Source organism: Rhododendron vialii, chromosome 1a, assembly GCF_030253575.1.
Source record: "Rhododendron vialii isolate Sample 1 chromosome 1a, ASM3025357v1".
Classification (NCBI taxonomy): Eukaryota; Viridiplantae; Streptophyta; class Magnoliopsida; order Ericales; family Ericaceae; genus Rhododendron; species Rhododendron vialii.
This window is the reverse complement of record NC_080557.1, coordinates 43,347,962-43,375,400: the sequence shown is the minus strand read 5'-3', so window position 1 is coordinate 43,375,400 and position 27,439 is coordinate 43,347,962. Positions and strand designations below refer to the sequence as shown.

At 38.5% G+C, this 27,439-nt stretch overlaps 2 protein-coding genes and 1 pseudogene across 3 annotated transcripts; 1 reads left to right on the top strand and 2 right to left on the bottom strand.

The window, feature by feature from the left end:
• Window positions 1-603: 603 nt before the first annotated feature.
• LOC131317064 (cell division control protein 6 homolog B) lies at window positions 604-8,225 on the bottom strand. 2 transcript variants are annotated; one of them, XM_058346652.1, is made up of 17 exons: window positions 7,738-8,225; window positions 7,013-7,115; window positions 6,293-6,513; window positions 5,833-5,907; window positions 5,641-5,741; window positions 5,366-5,472; window positions 5,173-5,232; window positions 4,815-4,888; window positions 4,235-4,285; window positions 3,962-4,011; window positions 3,449-3,578; window positions 2,639-2,728; window positions 2,325-2,387; window positions 2,148-2,243; window positions 1,858-1,947; window positions 1,609-1,727; window positions 604-950 (listed from the first exon to the last, which is right to left on the bottom strand). In XM_058346652.1, the coding sequence occupies exons 1-16, from the start codon at window positions 7,984-7,986 to the stop codon at window positions 1,671-1,673; spliced, it is 1,617 nt and encodes a 538-aa protein (XP_058202635.1). In that variant the 5' UTR covers window positions 7,987-8,225; the 3' UTR covers window positions 604-950; window positions 1,609-1,670. The 2 variants fall into 2 exon arrangements, with proteins under 2 accessions (XP_058202635.1, XP_058202630.1); XM_058346647.1 differs by having other exon boundaries at window positions 604-917.
• On the top strand, window positions 1,164-1,280 carry LOC131308779 (small nucleolar RNA snoR100; annotated as a pseudogene).
• Window positions 8,226-14,878: 6,653 nt separating the features above from the next.
• LOC131317055 (uncharacterized) lies at window positions 14,879-18,084 on the bottom strand. Its single transcript, XM_058346637.1, has 3 exons — window positions 17,835-18,084; window positions 16,099-17,602; window positions 14,879-15,421 (listed from the first exon to the last, which is right to left on the bottom strand). The coding sequence occupies exons 2-3, from the start codon at window positions 17,472-17,474 to the stop codon at window positions 15,178-15,180; spliced, it is 1,620 nt and encodes a 539-aa protein (XP_058202620.1). The 5' UTR covers window positions 17,475-17,602; window positions 17,835-18,084; the 3' UTR covers window positions 14,879-15,177.
• Between the last annotated feature and the right edge of the window lie 9,355 nt (window positions 18,085-27,439).

Sequence of the window (27,439 nt, the reverse complement as noted above, 5' to 3'; positions counted from 1 at the left end):
TCGACTAAAAAAGCCAATAGAATGGGGCCTGAGTCATTATCGTTCTTTACAACTTGAGCTAGACCTCAGGTTCGTATGGTACCGTTAGAAGTAACTAAACCAGAAAAGTTTCCTAGTTTTTTAGCCTCTCCTGGCTTTAGGTACGGCAGTGGTTGTACAGATGCCTAAATCAACAAGATTTTGTGTCCTCTAATTACGGGGTGAATAACTAAGGTAGATTTATGCATTCCATTTCTTACTGTTACCCGACAAAAGGAAATAAGAAAGAAATTATTTCATCTTGTTCTTCCTCTTCTCTCACGATTATTGGGAAATGATAATGTCAAAACTATTTTTGTTAGTGTCAAAATTCTAGTGCACAAAAAATTTGTACCATGTGCAGTGTACAAAACTTTTATGCACTGGAGTTTTGACACCAATAAAAACAGTTTTGACATTATCACTACCTTTATCACAATTTTTAAGTTTTTTACTCAAAAATTTGAACTTAGAATTACTAAGATCTCTTTCTTCCTTGGCCTTGACCGAAAATGTGAAACTTGTTAACTCCTGCTGGATGCAATATAATAAGAGAAGGTGAATGCTAAAACATGAAACAAATTATTTTACTATTAAAAATGTGATAAATATCTATTTATCAAGGAATTCTGTTACAAAGAAGATATGTAAATCTGTAATCATTTTGGACTTTCTACTTAGCTATTTTTTTTTATTTCAATAATTTTAATCTAAAAAAGAACTGAGATGATTTAAATGACTGCCTCTTGGATAAAAATAGCAGAACCGCTTTCAAGTTTCCGCCTTTGATTGTTCCCTCAGTCAAGACCTTTTACCTATATCTGAGTATACTGAAGTATCCGCATATATGAGTATACTGAAGTATCGGCGCATCATCAAGCTCACCAAAGCAATGATATCTGCAAATGGAGCATTTTTAGCATGACACAAACCTGCGAGGGAGAGAGAACATGCATTATTCTCCAATTTATTAACTCCATAGCTAAAAATAGTACTATCACAAACAGCGTTCATAATATTCCTGTAACACTGTAACTCCATTTGCTTGTTTGTCTTGTGGGTAGAATGTGACCAGCTGCTGCCACAGTATTTTCTTCATTAATATGCTAAACTAAAGTTTTGTACTTTCTGATGCTATGGACTATGAATGAATGAAGTATGGTAATGTACACACAAATTGATTTGGGTCTCTAGACTTACCCTCTCTCTTGACTCTTATGCCTTTCGGCTTTGATTTGGGGGCATGATTCAGCAGGAAAAAACATCCCTTTAGCTCCTTGGTTCTTAGAAGTATAGGGGGGCCATTGTTTCAGTGGTACTCTGAGAGCAACCACTTTGTGCATATATTGCCAAAAGGTTAGGTCTGTCTCCAATCCTTCCACGCCCATACCCCCACTGGTTGGGGTTTAGATGGTTTATGTTATTGTTGTTGTATATGCTAAACAAACGTTGCTCCATTGTTGTTGGATTGTTCTTAGTACTGTGTCTTGTCAATGAAAAATAAGAACCGCCATTTTATTGAAGAAAGAAAAAATTGCTTATACACAAGAGAATTGTACGAGCAAGAATGATAGAAGATAGCACTCCAACCTTTATATGAGACTGCAGCTAATGGAAAATGAAACAGGCACCAGTGCAAGGCACAAATAAAATCACAAGTCCATATTCTTGTTTCCAGCATTAAGACAATTCCGAAAGACACGAATTCCCTGCCAATCACACAATTACAATTAGCCAAAAAATTGAGGTTTTCATAAGCAAGCAGAATGAAACTATGACTTTCTAAAGATATTGACAGCAGGACCTGGAATAATGAAGCTTGAATTTTTTTTAATATACCTGCAGTGCAAATGCGATATCTGCTTCATCCACATTTAGTGTTACTCTTCTTAATTTATCTTCTCGAGCCTGACCAAGTTTGAGAATACCCTGCACATTGAATTTACATTGTCATGTCATTTCCATCTAAATGTATTTAGATTGTCATATCAATATTTCATCTTGCTTTCCAGTTATGTGGTATCCATTCCAATTGTAAAACAAGCTTCATGTGCTCAATCTAGATCGTGTAAAGAGTAACATGCCAAAACAAATGATTTCACTGAGAACACGTCGCAGATTGAGCTCACCTGGTCACCTAGTACTCTGCACATGCTAGAAAGTTCCATAATTCCAACTGGTGGGATTAGTATCAATTTGCAGATATCCAAGTACGATTTACTGAGCTGCATCAAACAGTAAGTATAAAATGTGTTAAACACTGTTTTCTTATAGAGCGTTCTATTGGAATATGTCAGATAATATACCTCCCCTATAGTTGCATCCTTCTTTCCCCCACGGAAAAGCTTCACAGCAGAGCAAAGTATGATCTGAAGCCATTGTAAATAAAAAATGTAGATATGTAAAACCAACTTGTTTTTGAGCAAGGAAAGAAAACAACTTTAAGTACTAACATGCTCCATGCTTATCGACATTTCATCTGTCATATGATTTATCAGAGACTGAAGCATGAATCATCTGTTCAAAGTGTCAATTTTTTATGTGTAGACCTATCAATGTGCAAATGCATCGCTTAGGTACTTTTGCTCAACTAATTATCCATTTATCAGAAGGAACTTACCTGTTGATGTTGTGGAAGGGATTGTATGGTGTCCACTACTGGTGATCTATAGGTCTTTGACAAAGCAATAGCCATATGGTCAACCCTCACCTGTAACAAGCTCCAAAACTTGTAATAATAATAAAGATGGTATAATTGACTGTAAGGAAGACGTGCAACAAAATAGGGACACATGAGTATTTCCATATAGAACGAAATATTCAAAACCAGGGAGAACAAAAAGAAAAAGGAATTTTACTCTAAGACCAGTGAAATAGTTGACAATTAAGAACCTTGGAAAAGCAATAATTCGCAAGAGAGAATTGTCAGTTCAAATATCTACCTTAACCTATATATCTTTCTATTAATGTGAACAAAGTTTCTACCGATTTGCTTTATTTTATGTATGAATCACACAGATAGAAACTTACCATTTGCTAAATTAAAACCAATCAACTATGTATTCAGATAATAATTACACAACGGAGGGAAGATAGAAAATTGAAAGATAGTGCAGGCAATTACTTTGCATAAAAAACTTCACATATTGGTTATGCCTTGATTTCAGGTGACCCATAAGCAGTCAAGGTTTACGTCTGGCTTGTTCTACTTCTATTAGTCTTGCACTTGGATAGCATAAAAAACATGTGGTGAGACAGTTTGCTATTTTTTGCTCGGCGAAAGTCTGTAATGTTAGTTGTAGTTAGTGGAGTTTGATCCACTGTCAAATGAATGGGAGTACATGGTGCCTACCACTTGGCTAACACTCCACTTGCCAGGTGAGGCAGTTGCTTGAAAGGGATTAAGTTTACATAAATAGAAACCACTTACAATTCTACTGTTTTGCTTTATTAAGTCACAAGCTTGAGACCGTTGATCAAGGAATCCAATGTCTGCTGATGACAAATCCAAATTGCACACTGATTCCCTGAGCTCTGCTTCTAGCATCTCAATTGCACTCCTGGAACAGAATTAAAGAGGCAGCGTAAGGAAATTGCAGTTTACAACTTACCATAACATTTTGTTAAGCTACACAATAAACAATTTTAGAGTGTTTTATGCCCAAATTTACTTTCATCCAAAGCAACCAAATTAAGATTTTTAGCTCATAACACCATTTCCTAAATCCTTGCTGTGATTTGTATGGCTTGAACTCTTTAAGTCCAATTCTATTATTCATTTACAGATAGGGGTTACCTATTTCGGCCACTCTTTTAATCATACTTCCTTGTCCTCCAATCGTTACCTCGGAGCACTGCTTCTATAATAAAATGTGGACCCTCTTGCATACAAATTTTAACATAGGTGCAACTACGGACTGAAATTATTGCAATAAGGACCAACCTGCAGATGCACAGAGCTTTCCTCATATCTCCACACGCAGCTGCAACTTTCTGCACGTTTGAAAATACATGGATACCAACAGTCAAGATATAACTCCAATGTTTTCACGCACAGCATATGGTGCCGATGTTTCACTTATTGCTTGAAATATAGAAAAGTGAAGCTGCATCCTTAATGTTGAGTCAAACTAAAACTAACGGCAATGTGTCAAATAAAGAGAAGCCAGCATGATTTTTGCAGAACATAGTGTGAATTCCAATTGTTGTAACTCACTCTGGCACAGAGTTCCAAGGCTTGCGGTTGGAAGACTGTGTAAGGAAGATCCTGTTGGTAGACATAGCATTAAGTATTGAGTCAATAACAAAAAATGGACAAAATAAATAAATTTGGTTTCAGAATTTAAGGCTTCCGCTTATATTTTTTCAAGGTACCTCAAACATTGAGGTACCTCAACAATTAAAGGGTACTCATATGTTTCAACAGTTGATGGAGAAAAGTCACCATATTTACATAGGATTGCTAGAAGATAATTAAGCTGCAACTTGTTAACTTGTAATTGCAGACTCGTAATCTATAATCTCTTATAGCCTCAATCTCATGCCTTACTTCTTTGGAAATTCGTGATAATACTCTAACCAACTTCACGTAGGACATATTAAGATATAGTTTTAAATCTGTGTAACAATTCAGATGTGACAAGAAAATACTGAGAACAGTCACTTCCAAGGTGCTTTCCATTTCCTTAAAGAGAAACGGTAGCTCAGGGGTCTTTTAAGATCCACTAAGCATGGCATTAATTAAACAAAGAACACCACTTGTATACAGAAAAACAAATAAAAAGCAGAAGAATTACCTTTAACCTCTGCTGAAGAATCAGCATGATCTGATCCTTGGAGTAGGCCCGAAAAGTTACCACCATTGGCTTGCCTAGAACCAAACAGTTAGCATAATGACCAACCAACATAGCAGAATGTTCTCTTTCGACAGTTCAACCATGTTAAGGAAGGAAACCGGCGAAATTTGGATAACAATTTAAGCTTACATACGTTCCATAACATTGTTAAACATAATTTAAAATGTACAAATCCTATTATAAAATTTGGGAGAAGAGCTGGCAACAAAAAGAGGGTCTTGAAAGACAATATCTGTCACCAAACTTATGTAAAGGATATCGCATTGAAATAACTAAATCAAGCAAATAGCGAACTTACAATTCAATGACTGCAATCTTGGAAGAAATCGATCTGCTAGGTCTATAGCATTAGCGATTCCTGAAAACCAAATAGAGCATGAAAACTTGACACACTGGCAGCTAAGAGTTATCTGCTTTGAAATCACAACTACGAATATACATCACATACAAAAATTGAAAAGATTTTACTTGTATATTTGTCATTGTTGTACCTATCAATATACATCTAGAGGATGGGAAAGTTGTAAGCATAAAAAGATCATGAAGCACAGCCCGGTCTTTAGTTATTAAATAGTCCAACTCATCAGCAATAATCAACCTGTAAAAAGACAAATCTTCCTCAGCACAACCATACTTTTGGTGACTCTGAACAAGTAAAACCGGTATGCATTTTCAAATATTGAGAGATATTGCTCTAGTGGGCTGCATATATATGCTAAAGAATCTGACAGTAGGAACATCACAAGGGTGAGGATGTGTTGCTTACATCATCTTCATACCAGCTGATTGCTGCTTTTGAGAATACAAGTTTTGAAGATTCTGCAAAGGTGAAGTTGTTTTCTTTTGGGGTTGGTTCTTTCCAACTATCTGCCCAGAGTAATGCAATGTAAGCATATAGAATGTTGTAGAATTCAGGTATGAGAAGGAACTCTCATTTACATTCTATTTATCTCAGTACCTTGCTGAAAATTTCAGATGTATTCGTAAGAGAAGTACAGTTTACAGTTAACACATCTGGTTGCTGAAAACCCGCCTGGCATCAAGAATTGTAATTCAATTAGCAAGAGTGCTAAGAAAGTCAAGAATCACAGATCAATAAAAAATTTGGTTGATGGTTAAATTTGCCAATTTTGCAATCAACCTGCCCACACATGCAATGTCATAGTTCGATCTAATTAAGGGGTTAATTATGACATAATGCTACTTCTTCCGTTCCATTCAAACCTTTTTTCACAAAGATGAGCTGAAGGTACTTTCGGCACAGCAGGCAAAGTAGAATTGACAATGAGATATACATACATCAATTAACATGTGCCACGCCAAGAAAATCTAATTCTATTGCTTGAAATCATTTGACAACACCTAATCACTGGACAAATCCCAAATCGTAGAACTTCAGTAAACGCAAACCAGCTTACCTCCTTTGCCCATTTGATAAGAGACTCTTTCACTCTTTCCATTGAGAGTGATTTTCCAGTCCCTGGACATCCACACACATACAAGCTCCCAGCCTTTTCTTGTTCTATGCATTGTCTGCAGAACTGCAAAACCCTTTTCTGCTCATCTTCTCGGCACACAAGTGTACATGGCGCCGTTGATACGTGCAATTTATCCTTCACCGCACTCAGCTGCTCCACATCTGTCCCATAAAATCAAATCTAACACTCAATTAACAAAAAGAACTAACTGTATAACTTATATGTAAGGCCCTCTGGAGCCTGAATGGTACTATTCACCTAAGGTACAATTAGTATTCTCAACATTCAAAAACTTGAAATCCTAACGATAAGTATTATTCCGTATGGTCACTCTTGTGTTCCTCATCACATAGCCAGAAAAAAAAACGCAGACCACAGACACAATCCTTATTGTCAAAACCACAAACTTATGCTTTTGTATGTTTGTGTTTTCAATTCCTTTATTTTATATATTGTTATCCTTACATCCTGGCTGAACCTCTTAGATCCCCATATTAGCAACATTAAACACTTTAGACGACATATAAACATATATCACACAAAGTTCAACCAACTTTGGACTGATCAAGTAAACATAAGAATACATAGTAAAAGCATAAGCCAAAAAAGGTCTTTCCAGAGCAATTACAATACAAAGAAAAAATTTCAGATCAAACTTGCCTCTTGGATTCCAGTTTGGTTTCTCAATAAAAGCATCAGACAGTTTTTTCACCAGCGACTTGTCTGATTTTCCAAGCTTATTGCCATATTCTTTCGTGATTCTCTGCAAAAAATAAGTAAACCACTTTTAAATTGTCGCAGCTACAGGTGGTGTCAACATAGAATTGGTGAAAATCATATGGATCAGTTCGGATAGACGTAGACTGCGAAACTAAAGTTGAACAACTTTGAATTACTCCTAGCAAATAAGATCATATCTAGCCCAATTTTTTTCCCCTCAAATTCAAAATTTGAGTAAAACACCCTAAAATCCACCACTCCTTGACTAAAATCTATACGAAATTAAGTTTTACTCAAACTTGTACTCAAATCAAGGGCGACTGAAATTTTTTCCCCCTCCCAAATTTGCGACCATGCCACTAATGAAGCTTTTACTCAAATTCGAGCTTAGATTTGGATTTGCCTATTGGAGTGTCTCATACGAAATGAACTTTTACTTGAAATTTGAGTAAAAGAGCTGGAGATGCTCTAAAGTATGAGTAATTAGTTTTGATATCCATCATAATAAAGCGTCAAAGTCTCAAATTCCATATCAAATCTAAATCTGAGCTACGCTTGTTCAACAACGTCAAATATCTTCATCAGAATCCAGGTTAATCGCAACTGAGCCTAATCTTCAAAGCATATACTACTAAATTGCAATGATATCGAGGTACAATACTCACATTTGCAGGACTGTTGGGGGTACCATTGACGCATCTACGAGGAGATTTCCACTTCGTCGGAGACGGCGTCGTAGCGATCGGACCACCGTCTTCTTCTGCCGCCGCCGAATTGGATCTCAATCTTCGTTTTCCAGGAGTAGAGTCGCCACTGGCTCTTACCTCTCCAGATTTCTCGACCTTGACGGCTTTGGTACGCTTGAGCTCATCGACGGCGAACGGGGGCGATCCATTTCCGGCGATGCTCGGCATGATTCGGCTGGTGCGAGATCGAAGCGATTGAAAATCTGCGGGTACTGTGAGAGATTGTGTGTGTAATGGAATCGATTACACTGAACCAGTGATAGATGTAATTGGATTAAGATATAGGCTAGCAGCCGCAGGAGAGAGAGAGAGAGTTTGTTTTGAGCGGGAAAGATGTAACCGTGTCACACGTGTTTCCCGCCATGCGATAGCGTGATTTTTGAACTCGTCGAGTTCACTCGGCTCTGTTGCTTCCTTTTTTTGGGTGGGGGGATGAAACAGTGACTCAAATGCACGATAACCCTTTTCAAATCTGAGCCGTCCAAAGATATATTAGACGGATTTGATAGGGTATTGGCCACCACGTGATAACACCCTCCCTGTACCGAAAATTTTCGAATTTGGGAATATAGCAAAGGAAACTGATTTTCTACACTCTTCTAATTGATGTACGTACTTTTCTTTTTGTCTTTAAGCGGGTGAATTTACAAAATAGCCCATGAAATTTGTAAAAAGTGTATGCATGTAGGAAATGTTTTATAAATTCACCCGCTGAAAGACAAAAAAAAAATGCTTGCATCAATTACGGAAGTATAGAAATCAATTTTCTATAATAAAATCTGTTGTACTTTATCTAATTATCTCATTCTCCTTTTTAAATCTGAAATTCTCCTAATAATGGAGTGTGTTATGTTTATGAACTTGTCCGTTTGGAATTTAGGGAAGGAAAGGGAAATGAAGAGAAAATAATTAAGAAGGAAATGGGAGAAAAAAATTGAAGAGAAATTGGAAGAAAAGTTGGATTGAGTCAAACTTTGTAGTGTTTGAACTCGAATCATTTACTATATGCACAAGTCCAAAACTCGAGCTCGAGCTACTTTATAAGTAGCTTGATTAATGTGTAGCACTCTGTGTAGCCCACTGAATAACACTGGTGAAAACTTACAATTTTACCATAGGTCCAATTATTGAAAGTCCACTAAGTTTTCATTATGTTAAAACAAAAACACAAACTCAAATACACTCTCTTTCTTTTTTTGATCCGACTCAAATACACTTGTTACACTTTTGTATGCACCTTCACAAACTTTGAAACGGCAATTTAACTCATCAAGTTAACAATAATGTTTCTCTCTGTTGGGATTTGTCTCACATCGGTTAATTATTTCTTCTAAAACTAGTATATGAGCATTGACAGCCTCTCTACTCTTTGCCAATTAGTTTGGAGTTGGATGCTTTAACATGGTATCAGAGCTAGGCTTTCGGAGGCTTTTCCCTTTTGTTTGTGCTATAGTTGCACTTTGTTTCATTGTGATCCGTGTGTTCCGGATACTTTGTTGACCTCTCCACGTGCGAATCGGGGGTCGCACGTGTATGGGAGTATTGGGATTTGTCTCACATCGGTTAATTATGTCCTTTAAAACTAGTATATGAGCCTGGCCAGCCTCTCCACTCTTTGTCAATTGGTTTGGAGTTGGATGCTTTAACACTCTCTTCCCAAAGTTACCAACATTCTTGTGTATGGGCGATGTAATGTATCTACCATGCACTGTTTCCATTCCATAAAATTGCTCAAATTAAAAAGTGAGGAATGAATGTGAAATCTCTAAGTTAAAGTGGTGGGGAAAACAAATTTACCTTGTTGTACATGTTCATGTGGATGTAATCTAGTAAACTCTAACCCATGCATTATCGAAGCTGTAATCTAACAGGAAAGTGATGATAAATCTGACCAATATCTTCGCCACGATCATTTCGATCAAGGATTTTTCTAAGATCTCCAATTGAACTTGTCCTTAGGCCTCATTTTATTTCATTGATTTGACCATCTGGCTCATTGGATTTCTTTTTGACCTCTTCCAGTCAGTTGCCTGACTTCTTAGGTGGTTCATGCACATGTTCCGCTGAGGGAGGGTGCCTTCGGTCTAACATGAGCCCATGGAACGATCCCACGATAACGAAGGTACCCTTATGGGGCTTTACTGTCGTTTGGTTTCTTGAATCTTTTGGTTCTAGAGGAACCCTCATCGTAATGTTTATTTTTGTATGTTAGACTGTATTGCATTATATTGTGATTTGTGAATATGATGAAGGTGATTCTGAGCAGAAATTCTTTATTCCATATGTAGATTGTACATAATGCAGAAGGCACATTTGTGAGGCAAGTCACCAGAGTGTCTACTGATCACCAACAGAAAATTAAGCCTTATATTCAACTGCAGCCATTGAAGGCAAGTTTCTGTTTTGATATACCGGCGTTCATAATGTTTTCCGTGCAATGTTCTCTTTTCTCATTGGATCTATCATGTACCAGGGGAGAAATAGTGATACCTCAACAGTGGAATCAGGGTCAGATGTTGATGATTCATGCTCTCCAACCAGACAATGTAGCTCTAGATTTCTGCGTCTGGCACCAGTACATGAAGAAGTGAGTTCAGGAATCTTTTGGTTCACAACTTTACAATTTGCTGAATTCTAATATGGCAGATGAAAGGAAATCAAGTTGAATCATGAGAAAATATGACTTACTCGCATTACACATTTGTCCCACTCTGTGTCTATGCTCGGACATTTCCCATGCACATTCTTATGAGGCAACACTCAATTCACAAGGTATATCTCAACCATATTTTTTTGTGTCATATCTATCCCTTTTTTAAGAGCATATCCTAGAAGTTAAAAGGCTCAATTTTATTGTGCTTCTGTTCACTAATTTCTTTTAGTCATTCTGATATTGATTTTCATCATCCCAACGTTGGTTTTCATTCGACATGGATTGGCCATTCCGATCCATTGGTATGACACGGTACTCCAGTGGTCCATTGGTATGACACGGTCCTGGAAAATGTTGGGGTTTTCTCAACTTCTACAATGGCCCATTCAAGCAAGTGGATGGGCTAATAACCTACTCCAATGATCCAGCCTTAGAGCATCCGCACAAGACTCAGCAAATTTTGGACCAAATTAATTTTCAAAATCCACTTTTATTACTTTAGCTACTCACTTTTAAAATCTCTACTGCATCAGACTCTCTATATTAAAATTATCTCAATAAAAATATTACTCCTTTATTCTAAAAAAGAAGAAGAAAACAACGGCAAAACCAGAATTTTTTTGAAACTGGCGAAACCAAAACTTTACTCTTTGTTCGGTTCTTCCCAACCCAAAAAACCAGCAAAACAAAACCCCCCAAACCACCTCTCTCTCTCTCTCTCTCTCTCTCTCTCTCTCTCTCTCTGTACTCTCTTTCCAACCCAAGAAACCAGCTGCAAACAAAATCCCAAACGACCGAACCCCCTCTCTCCAGCAAAATCACCCCTCCGATCAACCCAAAAAAAAAACAGCAAATAAAACCCCAAACCACCGACCTCACTCTCTCTCTCTCTCTCTCTCTCTCTCTCTCATACCAGCAAAATCATTCCCTCCGATCAACCCCAAAAAACCAGCAAACAATCCCCAAACCACTTTACCAGAGATGGATTTATTGTGAGAGCTGATGAGGGAGAGAGAATGACTCTCACTTGTGGCTATATGTTCCATTTTGGCGCCAGTTGAAAGTGCAGATGGGCAGGAGAAAGGAAACGAGTGAACAGTTCCTCGTGTGTTTCAACGAGTAACTGTAGCTCGAGCTACTTCTCAGGTTAATCCCACGAGGCTGATAAAGCTGAGTTTTGGGGGTTTTTTTGGGGTCTGGCTCTTTAGTTTAGAGTAGAGAGGGGAAGTAACGAGACAAATGCGGATGCTCTTAATTCATTGTTTGCCAGTTTTTTGACGGATGTAGATGGTGAGCTCGGGAAAACAGGGCCCGATTGATCATTGTATCGACATGGCCACACATATATGCTCGGACTCTCGTTGGTATTGAATCACCGTTGCCCCCGCTACAACTACGGAGGTAACTCAAAGTGACCACATACCACTTGCAAGTCGAAATGAAAGGGCTAGGACCACTGGGCTAAGTGGATATTTTCACTCTTCAAATTACCCTAAAGTTCTTAGTCCATTCCGCCTTTTCAGTTGTTATTTATTTACGTATTTTTGAAACAAAGGGTGGAAAGGGAACAGAAGTGGATTTAGATACGTAGGCACCATATGTACTTCGTGGTTTCTTATCCATTGGACTAATGGAATTACCGAGTGCAAAAAGGGAAAATGACGGTCAATGACGTGTTTTGATAATTAATATATGCCAAGGATATTTTCAGCATTAACAAATGTTCTTAGTTTATCCTTGGCGGGTATTAATTATCAAAACACGTCTTAGGCCTTCATTTTCCCGTGCAAAAATCATTCTATAAGAAAATATCAGTGCACAGCCCGATGACACGTGTTGTGCGTTGCCTAGCTAGCCCCTTTTCATGCACTTATCATGCCATGCCTTGTTTAGCACATATCGTGACATGCATGTCTTGCCTAACCCGATGACATGCCGTTGTTGTGTCGTGCGTGCGCCAGCCTTGGCACGTGCCAATGCACGTTAACTACAGTACCTCATTAATTGCGACACCAAGTCATGAGGCGGAATTACCTGATGAGCTTAAGCATATCAATAAGTGGAGGGGAGAAAAACTTGCAAAGATTTCCCGAGTAACGGCGAGTGAAAAAGGCGGTTTACGAAAGGTTGATGTTCTTTATTTGTTCATGGGTAGCATAATTTTCTTATTTTCCCCCAAATTTTGGCATTCAAATGGATGAAGGGATGAAGCATCTATTTAACAGAAACTACTGTATAGCAGAAACGAGGGCATGTCTTGTTCGGTTCCAACTGTGAACAAACATTATATACTCCAGCTAAATAACCAACTAGCTTCATTCAACGAATTAACCGGAAATGAGCGAAGAGCTTTTTCTTTTCCTTGAGAGATGAGCACTTTCTCGGTAATATCATACTGTAATAACTACTCTTGAAGTCATGTGCGGGCAGTGCAGCAGCTTCGGGATGAATGGAATTAATTTTGCCTATTAAAAAATAAAAAAATAGTCATGTGCGGCAGCGAGACCAAACCAAATCATTATCCTGCTTACGATACGAAGACGAGAAAACTAATTTGAGAGAGATGTATATATGGTTGTTCTATGATAGATCTATGGTATGGGTGATATTTTTCTGGTTGGAGAAGAAGCCAGGAAAGTATGTAGATGAGAAGATAAGGAGATCGATTAGCGCGGCATCGGTGTCTATTTGTCCCTGTCCGATCTTGGAGTTGGAGCCAACCCATGTGACTGAAATCCCTTCCCCACGTTTTTCCTGCTTGTAATTGGGTTATTCCCTTTACCCAATCCAATCAAGCTGATCTAGAGTCTAGACAGGGCCTCCAAAATTCTACTCCTATCACTTAGAGAGACAGGGGACCAAACAAAGATAGAGCTGGCTAGGAATTGAGATAATCTTTATGACTTGGGTCACCACAGGGTTACAGTGACTCAAAATGTCACCCTTGGCGTTTTGAGGCTGCAAGGGAAAAGACAAAATGTCCTGTTTGGTGGAAATTTAAGCAAAAAAAAGTTATGTGCTATAATTTTTAATTTACTTGAATCAGTGCGAAGATCTTGATCATTTTATCTTAAAGAACCATAATTAATTTTTGACTCTAAAACTCTTGTTAGTTAGCCTTAAGAAAGTTCGTAGAATTAAATATCTCTTAGGGCTAACTAACGAAAGCATTAGAGTCAAAAATTAATTATAACCTTTTAGAATAAAATGATTAAAAAAATAAGATCTTCGTACTGATTCAAACGAATTAAAAATTAGAGTACTTAATTTTTTTACTTGGCTTTCCACCAAACGGATCCTTTTGTCTTTTTCCTTACAGCCCCAAAACGATAACGGTGACGTTTTGAGTCACTACAACCCGTGGTGACTTGGGTCACCACAGGCCCCCCAGTCCCTGGAGATATCATCGTGACCACTGACCACAATTGGAGTACGTTAAATGTGTCGCCCCGCTTAGCGTAGCTAAGTATTACTAGGGACCTGTTCAGTACATCTTCAGTTTCTATGTATTTTGTTTTATTGAGTTATATAAGATGGTACATACACGTGATGCACAAGTACGACCTTAATATATCATACTAGTTGATTTCGTACTTACATGTATTTTTTTTGGTTCGACGATCAGGAGTGTCTAGGCCAATTTACGTGTACCTCAACTAATTCTCTCTTCAGTTCCAGTCAAAAGCAAGTCATCCACGATAGCTAAAACTAAGAAATTTACAAGAAATTAATTACTGCACTTTATTGCGACCTAACTCCAAGAGATTACGTACGTACGTGTTACGTTGTCCGTATTAGATTAAAGATGGTTTTGCTATCCACGTCTCTTTTCTTTAGTACCTAGTAGCTATTTCGTACTCCATCTATTTCAAATTAAGAGTCCATTATTCTATTTTGGATTGTTCCAAAATGATAGTCTTTTTCCAAAAAATGGAAGAAAAAAAATTTGATGATTTTTCAAATGTGTCTCATAGGTGAATATAAGTGTTTAAAATAGGTAGAATATAAGGGTAATGGTGAAAATGATAGGCATTGTAGGTGTAATCGTTGCATGTTCCCTTAAATAGTTGAAATCCTCAAAAGAGACTCTCAATTTGGAACAGAGGGAGTAACAAATATTGCATGTTGAGTACACGTACGCGTGTACAATTACAACAGTCTCAAGTCTCCACCCAAAATTTATTGAAAAACTACAAATCTTGAAGAGAGAGGTAAGGTTGTAAACGGACCGAGCATCTTGCAAGCTCAAATTTGAGTTTTCGGCTTGTTTCCGAGTCTCGTTTAGTAAATGACTAAATTCGACTTGTTAAGGCTCGAACTCGACTTGTTTACCGCCCCAGAGAGAAGGAAAAAAAGAAAGTAGGTGATTCAAGGCGAGACAAGAAAAAGAAAAATCATATCCCGAAGTACCCAAAAAAAAATTCTCTTTCTTATTTTCCTTTGCAATTGTTATACTTCATTGATGATTAAATAAACACACGGTAGGCAATGAAGGTGGGTGACCAAGATTTTGTGGTTATTTATCTTTCCGCCACGCATAGCAACTCAAAGAAAACCTAATCCTACAGAACAAGGTCAAGCAAACTGTATCTTTGACGGGGCCTGATCGTGTGACTGGACTTGCATTGTAATGACAAACTAAAAGAAACTGTGCCCCATAACGCATTTTTTCTTCTTCTGCAGTCATCTTTGGTTATTTTTGGGATTCAAGCCTTGTTCGTGTTGTTGTCTAAAGGGAAGCATGTGTCTTCGCCGCCGGTACTCCACAGGAAGTGAGCATAGTTAGCCGCGTAGTAGGAGTTGCCGGAGTCAGCCGCGATGGCCTCTAGATACGTCTCCTCCGCCGCCCACAGATCCTTCCTTGCTTGCCACAGGAAGCTAGCGTACTTGCTCAACGCCTCCGCATCCGGCGGCTCCACCTTAACCGCTCTCTTGAAGTACTCCTCAGCACTGTTCCAATAAACAAAACAACCCGAACCAATTTTAGAACAGAAAATATCACAAGAGAGTGCACTTTGAAGAAAACACACTCCACAGTTATAGCTGATAGAGGAAACTAAAAAACTACACCACATATTCCCCATCAAAAGATTCAACCTTTCTCCTATTAAAAGCCAAACGACACTTTGGCTCCAGGCTTACTTACAAGAAGAAAAACTTAACTTTGACAATGACAAATGTATTAGGAATGTTTTTCCTAAATAAGATCCTGAATTAGTTCAAGTACTCGAATATGTTCACCAACTATGGTATTGGTGTTATTTTTAAGAATATGAAAATCTACACATAACATCAAAGTTCTAAACATGTCTTCAAGAAGGGATCCGGGGGTGATGTAGTGCACCCTGTGTAGTGCGATGTGCAACCGTCGATCTCATCATTCAAACGGTCCAGATTAAAAAAACTCCTCCAGGAAAGAGAGTTTGTTTTTTATTTGAATCGTTAAATAACCCTTTTGGACGGCTGCAATGCCGGTGCACTACAGCACCCGGATCCCTTCAAGAAGAGGTCTAAGTTGACACACTGCTCCCCATTTGCGTGGAAGCCAGAACCATGTGAATTGAAATTGAAACAAACAACAATGCAATTGACAAAGACTGAAAGAAATCTGGATCAAAAAATCGTACCCATCGTAGTCGTTCACGACGAGGTAGAGGAACTGGGCGTAATTGGCAAGAAGAAGAGGGTTATTGGGGTCTTCATCCAATCCCTTTTGATACAACGTCTCTGTTCTCACGTACTCCGCATACTCATCCGCTTCTGTCTTCGCCGTCACCGGTGAAACGAACCTCTGCATCGTTTCGTGATCCAATGACTCGTCCCTCAACTCCCCCTGCATCCTCGCTGCTTCTTCCACTATCGAATGCCATACTCCCAACTCCTCTTCACTCGTCACTTGTCCCGATACCGATTCCCCCTCCGTCGTCGTCTCGGGAAGTACAGTACGATGATAGTTCAATAAAGTTGAGTCATCAAAACGCCCCTCACCATCTGTATTACTCGCAGTTGGCCGGAATTTCCCTCCTCCACCGTCGTTTGCTCCGATTGAGGTCGTCTTTCCACTGGAAGACGAAATTGAAAACGTTTTGATTTTAGAAGAATCAAACTTTTGCTGCTTATGATGACTAGAATCTTCGTAAACCGAAACGGACTCCATCGTAGCAGCATGAGATGTTAGCGGGACCGGTGCAGCAATGGCGACATTGCCGCTCATCGAATACACACTGTAATTCGCCAGTAAGATCATCATGTACACCATGAGAGTCGGCGTGTGCGAGAAAACCTGCTGGAACAGCCACACGAACGAAGCGTGGATTTCGCTCTGCACGCGTGCCAGAACCCCCTGCAGGTCTTGTACGCACGAAAGCCTTTCGCTCATTTGCAGGGTGAAGCTATGGAGCTCTCGTATTATGAAAACCATCGAGGAAAAAGCCTTGTTGACAGAGCAACACGCGGAGTAATCCCCTGATCCTCTCAGCCCTTCTTGGCATTGCTTCTTCCTCTTTATCATCCGAAGCGAGACCGGTAGTTCCACGCTGTTCGCCTTCCACTCCATGCTCCCCGGCCAATCAGGCGGTTCAAACAGTCTCTGATTCTCTGCGATTTCGATACCACTATAGGCTTTTGTAGAAGAAACAGACGATTCAGTGGTCCGGCTATCGTTTTCATCGTCGGATACTTGGAATCTCGTGGCCAATTCTTGAATCTTTTTCGAGAACTCTTCATCCGAAAACGAGTCAAATCCGGCACTGGTAGCTCGTCGGATAGTTCGACGTCTCGGATTCGGGCGAACACAAGATCGAGACGTGTAAATCTCCGTTCCAAACAGGGGCGATTGGTCTAGCTTCTGAAAACATCGGATTGCAAGAGCTCCGTCGCTGGAACAACTTCGCTTGAGGGAAGGGGATGAGAATGTGGGAGCTAGGGTTTGAGGGGAGGAAGGAGAATGAGGAAGGGAGGGCTGAGACCATTGTAAAGTGGCCCTAACAACTTTCACTCCCATTTTTTCCTCACTCTCACCGATCAAAAAAAAAAAAACACGAACTAGAAAACCAAAAGGCAGATAGATTTAAAGAACAGAATCAAAGTCCCTCAAAAGAAACGGAAATCCGGGGGCCTTTCGTATCTGACCTGCAATTGAATAGAACAATTACATAATCAGGAACATGCTCTGCAGATATATGTATAACTCAGTGTAATCCTAAGAGAAGGGAAATGTAAATCCTAATTTTTGCTAGGAAAAGATGAGAGAAGTGGGGAAATCTGAAGCTCGAAATGGGGGAAATCGAAAGCAGTTCGAGTCAAGTGGGGTTAAAACTGAAAGGGCTCGTGGCCGTGATGATTCCACGCACTATTTTCTCACCACGAAAATCGGATCGGAGAATCGAAGTTCCAGGAAAAAATCATGTGGCCCGTAACCGATGCTGGGAACAGAGATCCCGAAGCCGAAAGAAGTGGGTTTTTGATGAGAGCGGAGAGAATGTGTGCGCGCTTACTTATAGTAGTAGTTCTTGAAGCCGGCCAGTGGTCCAGTGAAATCCGAGGAAGATTCAGGGGAAGGTGATTTTTTTTTTTTTTTTTTCTGGGAGTGAAGTTTTGGTCCTAATTCACTGGAACTAGAGGCAAATTCTGAGGTCTTTATATATATACACGAGTAGAATGCAGTAGCAGTAGCGGTGAGTTTGGAATCTGTACTTGTATAGATACCGGGAAGACAGCAAAGGTCCGTTCTGCTAAGAAAAATATTTAAATGTTTATTTTTTAAATAAGTTTTTTGAATTAAAGTCAGTATTTTAAAATAAAGAATTAATCGGTGATTAATTGCGCTAGTGGGACTTATTCGATTAAATTCCACTAACAATTAGTCGCAGATTACTAACTAATATGCATCGATTAATCTTATTAATCGCTCGAAGGTAGTCGGCCGCTCGAGTAGCGCCAAACGGCTTTTAAAACATTGATGTATTGTGAAAAAATAACATGTCTCGTTAAGTACAAAATAAATATACTTAAAAAAAAAATCTTAGCGAAACTGGGGTGTGTTTGGTAAACGAGGGTTTTGGCAAGTTGTATGTAAATTAGTATTAGACCCGAGTCAAAAGGCAATTGGTGAGCGGGTTTCTGAGAAATTGGTTGAGGAGTTTAACGCGGACTGTGTTTAGGAACAGCTGTTTCCTTCAGGCAGCCAGTCAGTGCCATGTGTTTTCACCGCCTCAGTTTCTCTCTCTTTTTTAAGTCATTTTTGGATTGTTTCTTCTTTCTTTTCTTTTCTTTTCTTTTTTCTTTTTAAATCTATACTAGTACTAGTATTTTTTAAGTTCTTTGTTAAAATAATTTATTTTTTTAATTTGTCTCCACAAGGAGAATTTAACAAATAAAAATTATGGAAAAATCACTGAAGAAGAAATAAAAATTAATTATTTTTCCAAAATAGATGTGTTATCCAATAAATAGTACTCCCTCCGTCCCTTATTAAGTGTCCCGCTTCGTAACTCCAACTTATTAAGAAAACATCATCATTACACCTTTTAAATCAACTTTTATCTCAACTTACTCTCTATGAAGACATCATCATTATACTTTTACTCACTAACTTTTCAAAATGGAATCTACTTTAAGGGGCAAAATGAAAATTATATTAACTTTCACTTACTAACTTTATAAAATTGATATTTATTAAAGTACAATTCAAAAAAGAATATTGGACTTTAAAAAATGAACGGATGGAGCATGATATTTATTCTTTAACACGCCTATAACTCTTGATGATATCTAAATAGTGAACGTTTACCAAAACGAGCCAGGAAGGACCTGAAAAGTGAAAATGGGCCTGACAATACCATGTCCAACTTATTGATGTTTTTTTTTTTTTTTTTTGGGGAGCGGGTGATGAATGACCACCCCATAGAAAAACCACTAATTGGACTCACCTAGATTATTCCATGCCCCCGGGCATAGCCACGTGGTGCCCCAGAGCTTTTTGCACCACACATTTCAGTGTGGGCCACTGAAATGTGTGGTGCAGAAAGCCCTGGGGGCACCACGTGGCCATGCCCTTGGGGCATAATATAATTTTCCCCTATGCAGAGTAAACCTCAAATGACTCAAAGCAACCACCGTCCCGACCCACCATGTAAATTGTGGTAGGGTGCTGTTAAATACAATTGCGAATTTACTATATGTAGTCAATTCATAATAGAAAATTTTTGAATTCCTCTTTATGAATTAGCTACATGTAGTAAATTCGCAGTTGTATTTAGCCGGACCCTTGTGGTATCAATCCAAACCTAAAACCTTAGATGAGAGTGAACTTCTCAAGCTCTAACCACCAAGCCAACTCCTGTGGATATAATTGTTTTTTCTAAAATTGGAGTTATACACCCCGTTTAACTAAATAAGTCAATTAGCTTATTTTTTTGTCATTATTCAATTTTTTTTCGTATTTGCTAGTTTTTAGTCAATCTTTTGGGGATTATTGCATCGTCATAACGAGAGGAGTGCAATTTTGTTCACCCTCCTTAAAAGATGGTGAACATTATCCTCCCTTATATTGGTTGAAATGGTGTGGATACCACCACAAAATGATGTCATGCTTACCATGTAATACACTTTTTGGTAAGTATGACATTACTTTGTGGTAGAACCCACATCATTTCAACTAATAGGAAGGTGGGTAATGTTCATCCTCTTAAGTGGAGGGTGAACAAAACTCAAATGGCTTAAAGACTTATTTTTGTCTTTATTCAAAAAAATTAGGTTTCGATCGTAATTTTTTACTTTTTAGATTCTTTTCTCACGACAATGCAATAATCTCCAAAAAAAATTGATAAAAAACTAACAAATATAATTTTTTTTAATAAAATTTAAAAAATCAATTTACTTATTTAGCCGAACGAGGTTTAAGTACACTATCCAAGGACAAAAGAAGTTACAAAAAGTAAAAAATCTTGTTGGCGGTGTGGAATCAACGGCCCAAAACGAAAGCAAAATCACGTCGGGAGCTGTAAGCCATTGTGCGCTAATCAACTGAAATGGGCAGCCACCGATGGCGACGGCCCATAATTAGAGGCGACTAGGCGAGCACTAAACCCTCGGCGATTAACAGTCACAGAATCACAGTTAACCTACCCTACCAGAAAGTCTAAGCATCCCGACCGGGGGTTCCGACCGAATTTCCAACGCCACGCCGGGTTCACTCCGACAACCAGACGGCTGATCGGAGCCGATCAAAAAGTAAAAAAAGATGGAATGTTTGAATCAGCCACCTATACACATCGGATGCCGTTGATTCCCACGTGAACCCACTCGGTTTTTTTTTTTTAAATTTTTGGTCAACTCCGATCAGCCGTCCGGTGGCCGGAGTGGGCCCGGCGCGGCGTCGGAAATTCGGTCAGGAACTGTAGTCTCTCTCGTTAACCTACATAGATACAGTGTATATCTTTCAATTTTTTTAAGGGCTTAAACCAATACTTTTACTTTTAACATGGGTCTATTTTCATTTGTTAATTTTATCGTCAAACATCAAATATCTTCACGGTTTGTACGTGTTTTCTTGTATGGAGTTTTCATCATTTATTTTGAGATAGTGATTTGGTAGGGATGGTTTAAAAAATAGTAGTAGAAGGGACGATGTTGAAAAGTCTAAATTTGGATCGACTTACTATATACAATAAGTGAGCTGTTTTTGTTTTTTTTGTTTTTTTATCCAAGTCCCTGTCGTGCATCCTGCAGGCTAGGTCCAGATTGTCCATCTTAACATTCGCGGCTAGAGTGTTTGAACGAATCTCTCCCACCAGTACAGGATCCACTACAGAAAAGCACGCCTACAGCAGCCCCGATTTCCACCTCGATATAGAAGAATAAATAACGTAAAAGGAAAAAATGTAAAACAAACATCACAAAAACGAAATTAGAATGATAATTAAAAAATTAATTTAGTCCAAACCAAGTCTTAAGGGTTGCACCTCCCTACGAAAGTCACCAATAGATGGATTCAAATTCTATCTACTAGTATAACAATTAAAAACATCACAATATTAGTTAGACTAATACGAGGGCATGTAGCTACTAGAATTTTAATCAATCATTAACTTTAAGACCATGAGAATAATCAAATTGCACCCCAGCTAACCCTGATAAGTTATCATTAGCGATAACTAATGATTAGAAAATAGTAACTTTACGTTAAATCTATGTTGTAATAATTATAATAAGGAGGGGACAAGCATGCTAGGCTCTTCCGATTATGGTTGTACGAATGGGAAATATTATTATTATTTTTTTGAGATGGTCAATACCATATATCATTCAGAAGGCATAAGACATTACATAATTCATCACAAAATAAAGGAATGAACCAAAACTACCAAAATTTAGACACAGTCACCTACTGCGCAAGTGCAGGGCCGGCGAAACGTCGGTACATAAAAACAAGTCGCAAAAAAGATACTGTAATAGAGAATTTTACAAAGATACCCAGCTCAAGCTCTAGAAAACACATATGAATTCTGAGGCACAGATCTATGATCTATCATCCTATAAAGCCACACCGGCGTGTTCAAGACCCGTTGACTTGATACACAACCTCGCAACGACAAACACAGAACACTACTCCAAGGTAAGCTCCCGTTGACACGACGAGGTCTGGCCGCGAGAAGCAAAAAACCGGCAAGCTACAAAACCATGTTGAATCGATCCTCGCGGCCACGGCGTGCAAGATAACAGTCCGAGAATTACCATTTTTACCATTGATCTCACCTATAGCCCTATATACAGGCCGCAGGTTGCTTTCAATTCACGAGGGTTGTGGGTACACGGTTGCTATGGTGGGCCAACCCTGAATTGATAGTTTCCATTTGGTAGCATGTGGACTAGCCACAAGAAGATTAATTTCCAGCTGCTAGGTTTTCTTGTTCCCCAATGAATAAACGAATGTTCTAGTGTCTAGTAGTACTACTACTTTGAGATCGATCATAGCTAGGCACCCACATGACATAATTACCAGAAGAAAGGGAATCTATTTTTACATCAGTTGGTATTGTGTAGGCAGGGGAAAAGACGGGCATATGGTGCATATATATATATATGCGAAATGATATTGGTACCGCGGGTGTGTGTGTATATATATATATATATATATATATACACGAAAATAGGATGTTTAGATCGAGCACCCTACACATATCGGATGCCGTTGATTTTCACGCGGACCCCTCATTTTTTTAAAAGAATTTTTGGATGGCTCAGATCGGCCGTCCGGTGGCTGGAGTGGGCCCGGCGAGCCTGACAGCACGATTTCGGGATGGTACCCGTCGGTCGGTACCAATAGTGGGACTCATACATATATATATATACATATACATATATATATATATATATGTGTGTGTGTGTGTGTGTGTGTGTGTGTGTTCTCTGGAATGAGAGATGCTGCCAAGCACGAGCTGCTCGTCTCGACACCGACAGCTTGAGTTTAATCCAAGTGCATTAAAATCTGCATCATCTGTTGCTCATATTAAGATCCGAGCCGTCGATTGTCGAGATAAGCGACCGGATGAGCCACTCAACACCGCTGCCAAACGGGGTGCTCGGCAGCATCCCTGATCCCCATTTAGCAAGAAAGTTTTCAAGATGTAGTGAATTAGAAGCTTAGATTGTTTATAGCCTTATATGAAATTTCCTAATAATTACCAAAAGAAGAAGCAGCTCTAATTGATATCGGGAGTCTGCCAAGGTGCACTCCATCCTCGTATTGCTTTTTAGCGCACTATGAAAACTCTTTTGTCCTAGTATTTCATTGCCTTCATACGTTACATAGCCCCACGAGCCCCCACATATTACATAATGAATGTCGTAAATATATAGCATGGCGTTTTTAGAAAATGTTTTAGGTTGGTAGAATTTGTTATGTGCTAAGTAGGTGCTATAATAGTGGCGAGTCGCTTTCTTGAAGGGAAGTGGATCCGGGCTGGGCCGGCCTCAGGGTAAGTCCTGCAAGCCTCCGAACTTAGGCAACCCCTCGGGCTAGGGCAATCTAAAAGAAAAATCTATGTGTGTGTGTGTGTGTGTGTGTGTGTGTGTGTGTATATATATATATATAGATGAAGATATAACTTCGAGGATGCTATTGGCTTGTTGGCTAGAAGCATGTAGTTTAAGTTCTTAGCTTCCGGGTTCAATTCTTATGCCCTGCATTGGGGATTTTTTTCGGGATTCTTTTTTTCCTCTCAAAAAATAGTTTTGCAATTAATGCTTCCGAAAATAGTTCTTAACTTCCTCTCTGTTCTTTTTCAATCTCTCTCCCTCTCCTCTTCATTGACACTTTTCAATCTCTCTTTCTCTCCTCTTCATTGACAGCAGTGCACCCACTCCTCTCTCTCTCTCTCTCTCTCTCTCTCTCTCTCTCTCTATTTGTCCACAAAGTGGAGTGACATTCGTCCATGTATGCAAATAAATATAAAAAATGTACAGGCATATGTATACTTCGTATTATTTTTACACATGACTCACAATGGTTATTTGCGTATGTGTGTATATATGCACAGGCACCACTTTAAAAAACTTCAATGAAAAAATTAACCAATTTTTAAGTCAAGTTTGTATTTTTGCAAGTTGGCTCCTAATGTTTCATTTTATTTTATTATTAAACATTGAACAGTGATCAGAATAAGAAAAATAATTAAATGAAAGCTAAAAATAAATATAAACGCATTATAATTTTTTTTAATCGAATCATGCTAAATCATAAAGCGCTTTAACCAGGGTTAATGTTTTTTTATATAATTCAAACTAAAAGTATAATTTTGATTTTTTATTGAGTTTTTTAAAATTTTTTTTTTTATGACTTAATAGTGAGCGGGCAATCAAGTTTAAAGTCGGGCTTAGGCAACCTAAACGTCAAGGCTGGCACTGAATCTAGGTATGGGAGGCAAGTGGCAACCAACCAATACAGCTTGGGTTTGGGGATTGTAGACATATATATGGGCAATCGTAGTACGAATCTAGCATCTTAGGTCGCTTGTACCTAAAAGTGCATGTACCTCAGTAGTTCTGTTCTCCTGTAATGCCAGCCGCAAAATTGCACAAAAGACTCTTGTTGGGAAGAGACTATTTGTAATTCTATGGTTAAAATTGTACGAAAACAAAGGTACAAACACTTTTTCAATAATTAACCTCTAAATCTACTGCTCAAATTTGCAGATAAACCTGATATCTGGCAATAGGTTAAGTTGATCGTCCCGTGCCTTTGCCTCCAACTCGTGAGTCATGACATTAATTCAATGCCATAACTTTCATGATGTGCACAGTGCCGGCCCCGACATTTAAGTTGTCCAAGCCCGACCTTCTACTTGGTTGTCCACTAGTGTTAAGTAAAAAAATAAAAATAAAAAGACATACAAGAAAAAAAAATATTATATTGTCCATTTAGCTTGAATTACATCACCCGGGTATGGTGCTTTATGAGTAACACGATCCTATTCAAAGAAAATAACTTGTATTTTTTGAAGCAAATTCTTCAATTTTTAGATCATCATACTTTAACTTATTCAAGTACTTATTTTCAATTGATATCATAACCAATCCATTTAATCTCTCTTGTGACATGATAGTCTGAAGATAAGTTTTTATCAACTTCAACTTTGAAAAACTCCTCTAAGCCGAAGCAACTATGAACGGAATAATCAACAAAATCCGACAAGCAACCCAAACCATAGAAAACCGCCATCTTTCCAATAAGATCTTATAAAATCAAGGATGTCAATCGATTTTATTACTTCTCTTGGCAATATTGTTTTCAAATGTCTAAAGTTCTTAGAATAACTCCTTCCCGTGAATATCAACATGTTGATTGTATTCCAAGAAACTTTATAGTTTAGTGCAATGCTCCATCAATTGCTCTTCAACAACACTCTTGAATTTCACGTTAAACAAAAATCCAACAATTGCTTCATAAAGTTCAAATTACTCAAACCGGTCCTTAAGTGATGCAAGAGCTTGATCTATGATGTGGAGGAAATAAGAATTTATTTATGTATTTGTTATTTACCCCAGGTATAGAAAACCTCTCTTTGCCCTCGTAATTTTCTTAAGTATCATAATTTTTTAATGTGGGTGGAAACCATACATATTTACTTTTTTAAAAAAATTTGTACAAATTTTTTTGGGGATGATGCCCTTAAATATATTTTTTGCTGAATTTCTAATTTTTTTTTTATACATACATTTTTTTTTTTGTTGCCCCTTGCCGGGGGTTGCCCGAGCCGGCTGGCTTGCGGGGCTTACCCCTGGCCGGCCCTGGATGTGCAGAGCTCTAGGCGGTTCTCTTTTCCATTTGGATCACGCATCACATGTCTGTAGTGCACCGCAGGATCCCCGAGATCTACTCAAGGTGAGCCGATCTCAAAACAGCTTTATCCTTGCAAATCTCGAGTACCTTGAACTTTTAAACATCATGAGCAGAAAGAAGGAACGGAAGAGTAGCTTGGTTTGATAGCTTGGTAAGTATAAAAATTATTCGAGCTTGATTTGTTTGTATAACAAACCGAATTGGACGAGTTTAAAAAAAAAAAAACCGAACACAAACTCGAATAGCTTAATTCGTCTATCAACGGTAATTGCTGCGACTCTAGGAGTGAAACTATGACTTTGCCCACACGAGTAATTCAAAGTAAAAACTAGTGCCCACTGGCAGGTACTATATGTTTGGGCTTTACTTTTAGGTTTTCTTGGGGCCCCTGAACACCACTCTTTTTTGTTTGGCCTTTTGGGCCTGGGCCTAAGACGTCCAAACTTAAGTTAAAGCCAGCCCTATCTGATCCGTAAGCTGTCCAATTTCGTGATCGTGTAAACTCTCTAAATTGGATTATTGTGGTTATTAATGGTAGACCCCATAGGAATGTGTGATTGTAAAATAGTCTGGAGTATTATGTGACAGTATTCTCGGGCTATTATATAATTTCACATTATTTGGTGTACTATACTAGAGAGAAAAGAAACCGGAGGTAGGGCATTCCGGACACAGACCTGAAGTGTAATGCGCAATCCGAGTCATTCATCTATATATTCAAAGGTTCATATTTTAAATAGTATTTTGCATGATGGATATTTTTTTAGCAATTTTGAACCATTAAAAGCAATTTTAAACGACTTAGATTGTGTACTATACCTTTGTAGTGCAGAGGTGCACTATAAGATCCCCGTGTTACAGTGTAGAGGGCATTCGAGCAGTGTCTAACTCCACATTAATAAAAATAATTTACTATTTATTATAATCACAATGACAATTTTGATCCCATCAATGTAAATTATGTTCTTGACATTTTGAGCACCTCTTTGTTTCCTCCTTTTCCTCTTGTACGTTTATTACCGCTAAGCGAACTTGTAATAGAATAGCCCATCTCGTTTGCTAAACGTTCCCCTATTAGATGCTAGGTTAGAGCTTTTGGGGGTCCTGTCCCTCAATGGCTTATCAGCCTTGCCCTCCAAGATATTTGGTCTTCAGACCCTGCTATGCCTTAATAAAACACCTCCCCTTTCCGAAGAAAAAAAAATCACTGGAATTTTTTCCCTACATATTGGCAGTCCTCCAAGCAATTAATTTCAGGACTTCAAGTTCTCCCTAATTCTCTCCCTTGTGGTAATTACTAATTACAATTATTTCAGCAAATAGACTTGGGCTCCCATCAATTCTGTCAAATGGTACCCCTCTTCTAGTTAAGTACTACATGGCATCTAATCTCACAAATCACCCCCATTTCACCCAGAGTAATTTCTTAACACACGGGGTAAAGTAGGAATTTCACGTTGAAGGCACCCGCTGCGTCCAATTTTAGGAGTGCCCAGATAATTGCACCAATGTGTTGCTACCAACATATTAAAACCTTCCATATAAATCACAATGGAGAAAATATTTATGCTTTGTTGACGAAAATGATTAATTACTGGAGGAGGTTTTAATTACCTCCCACCCAC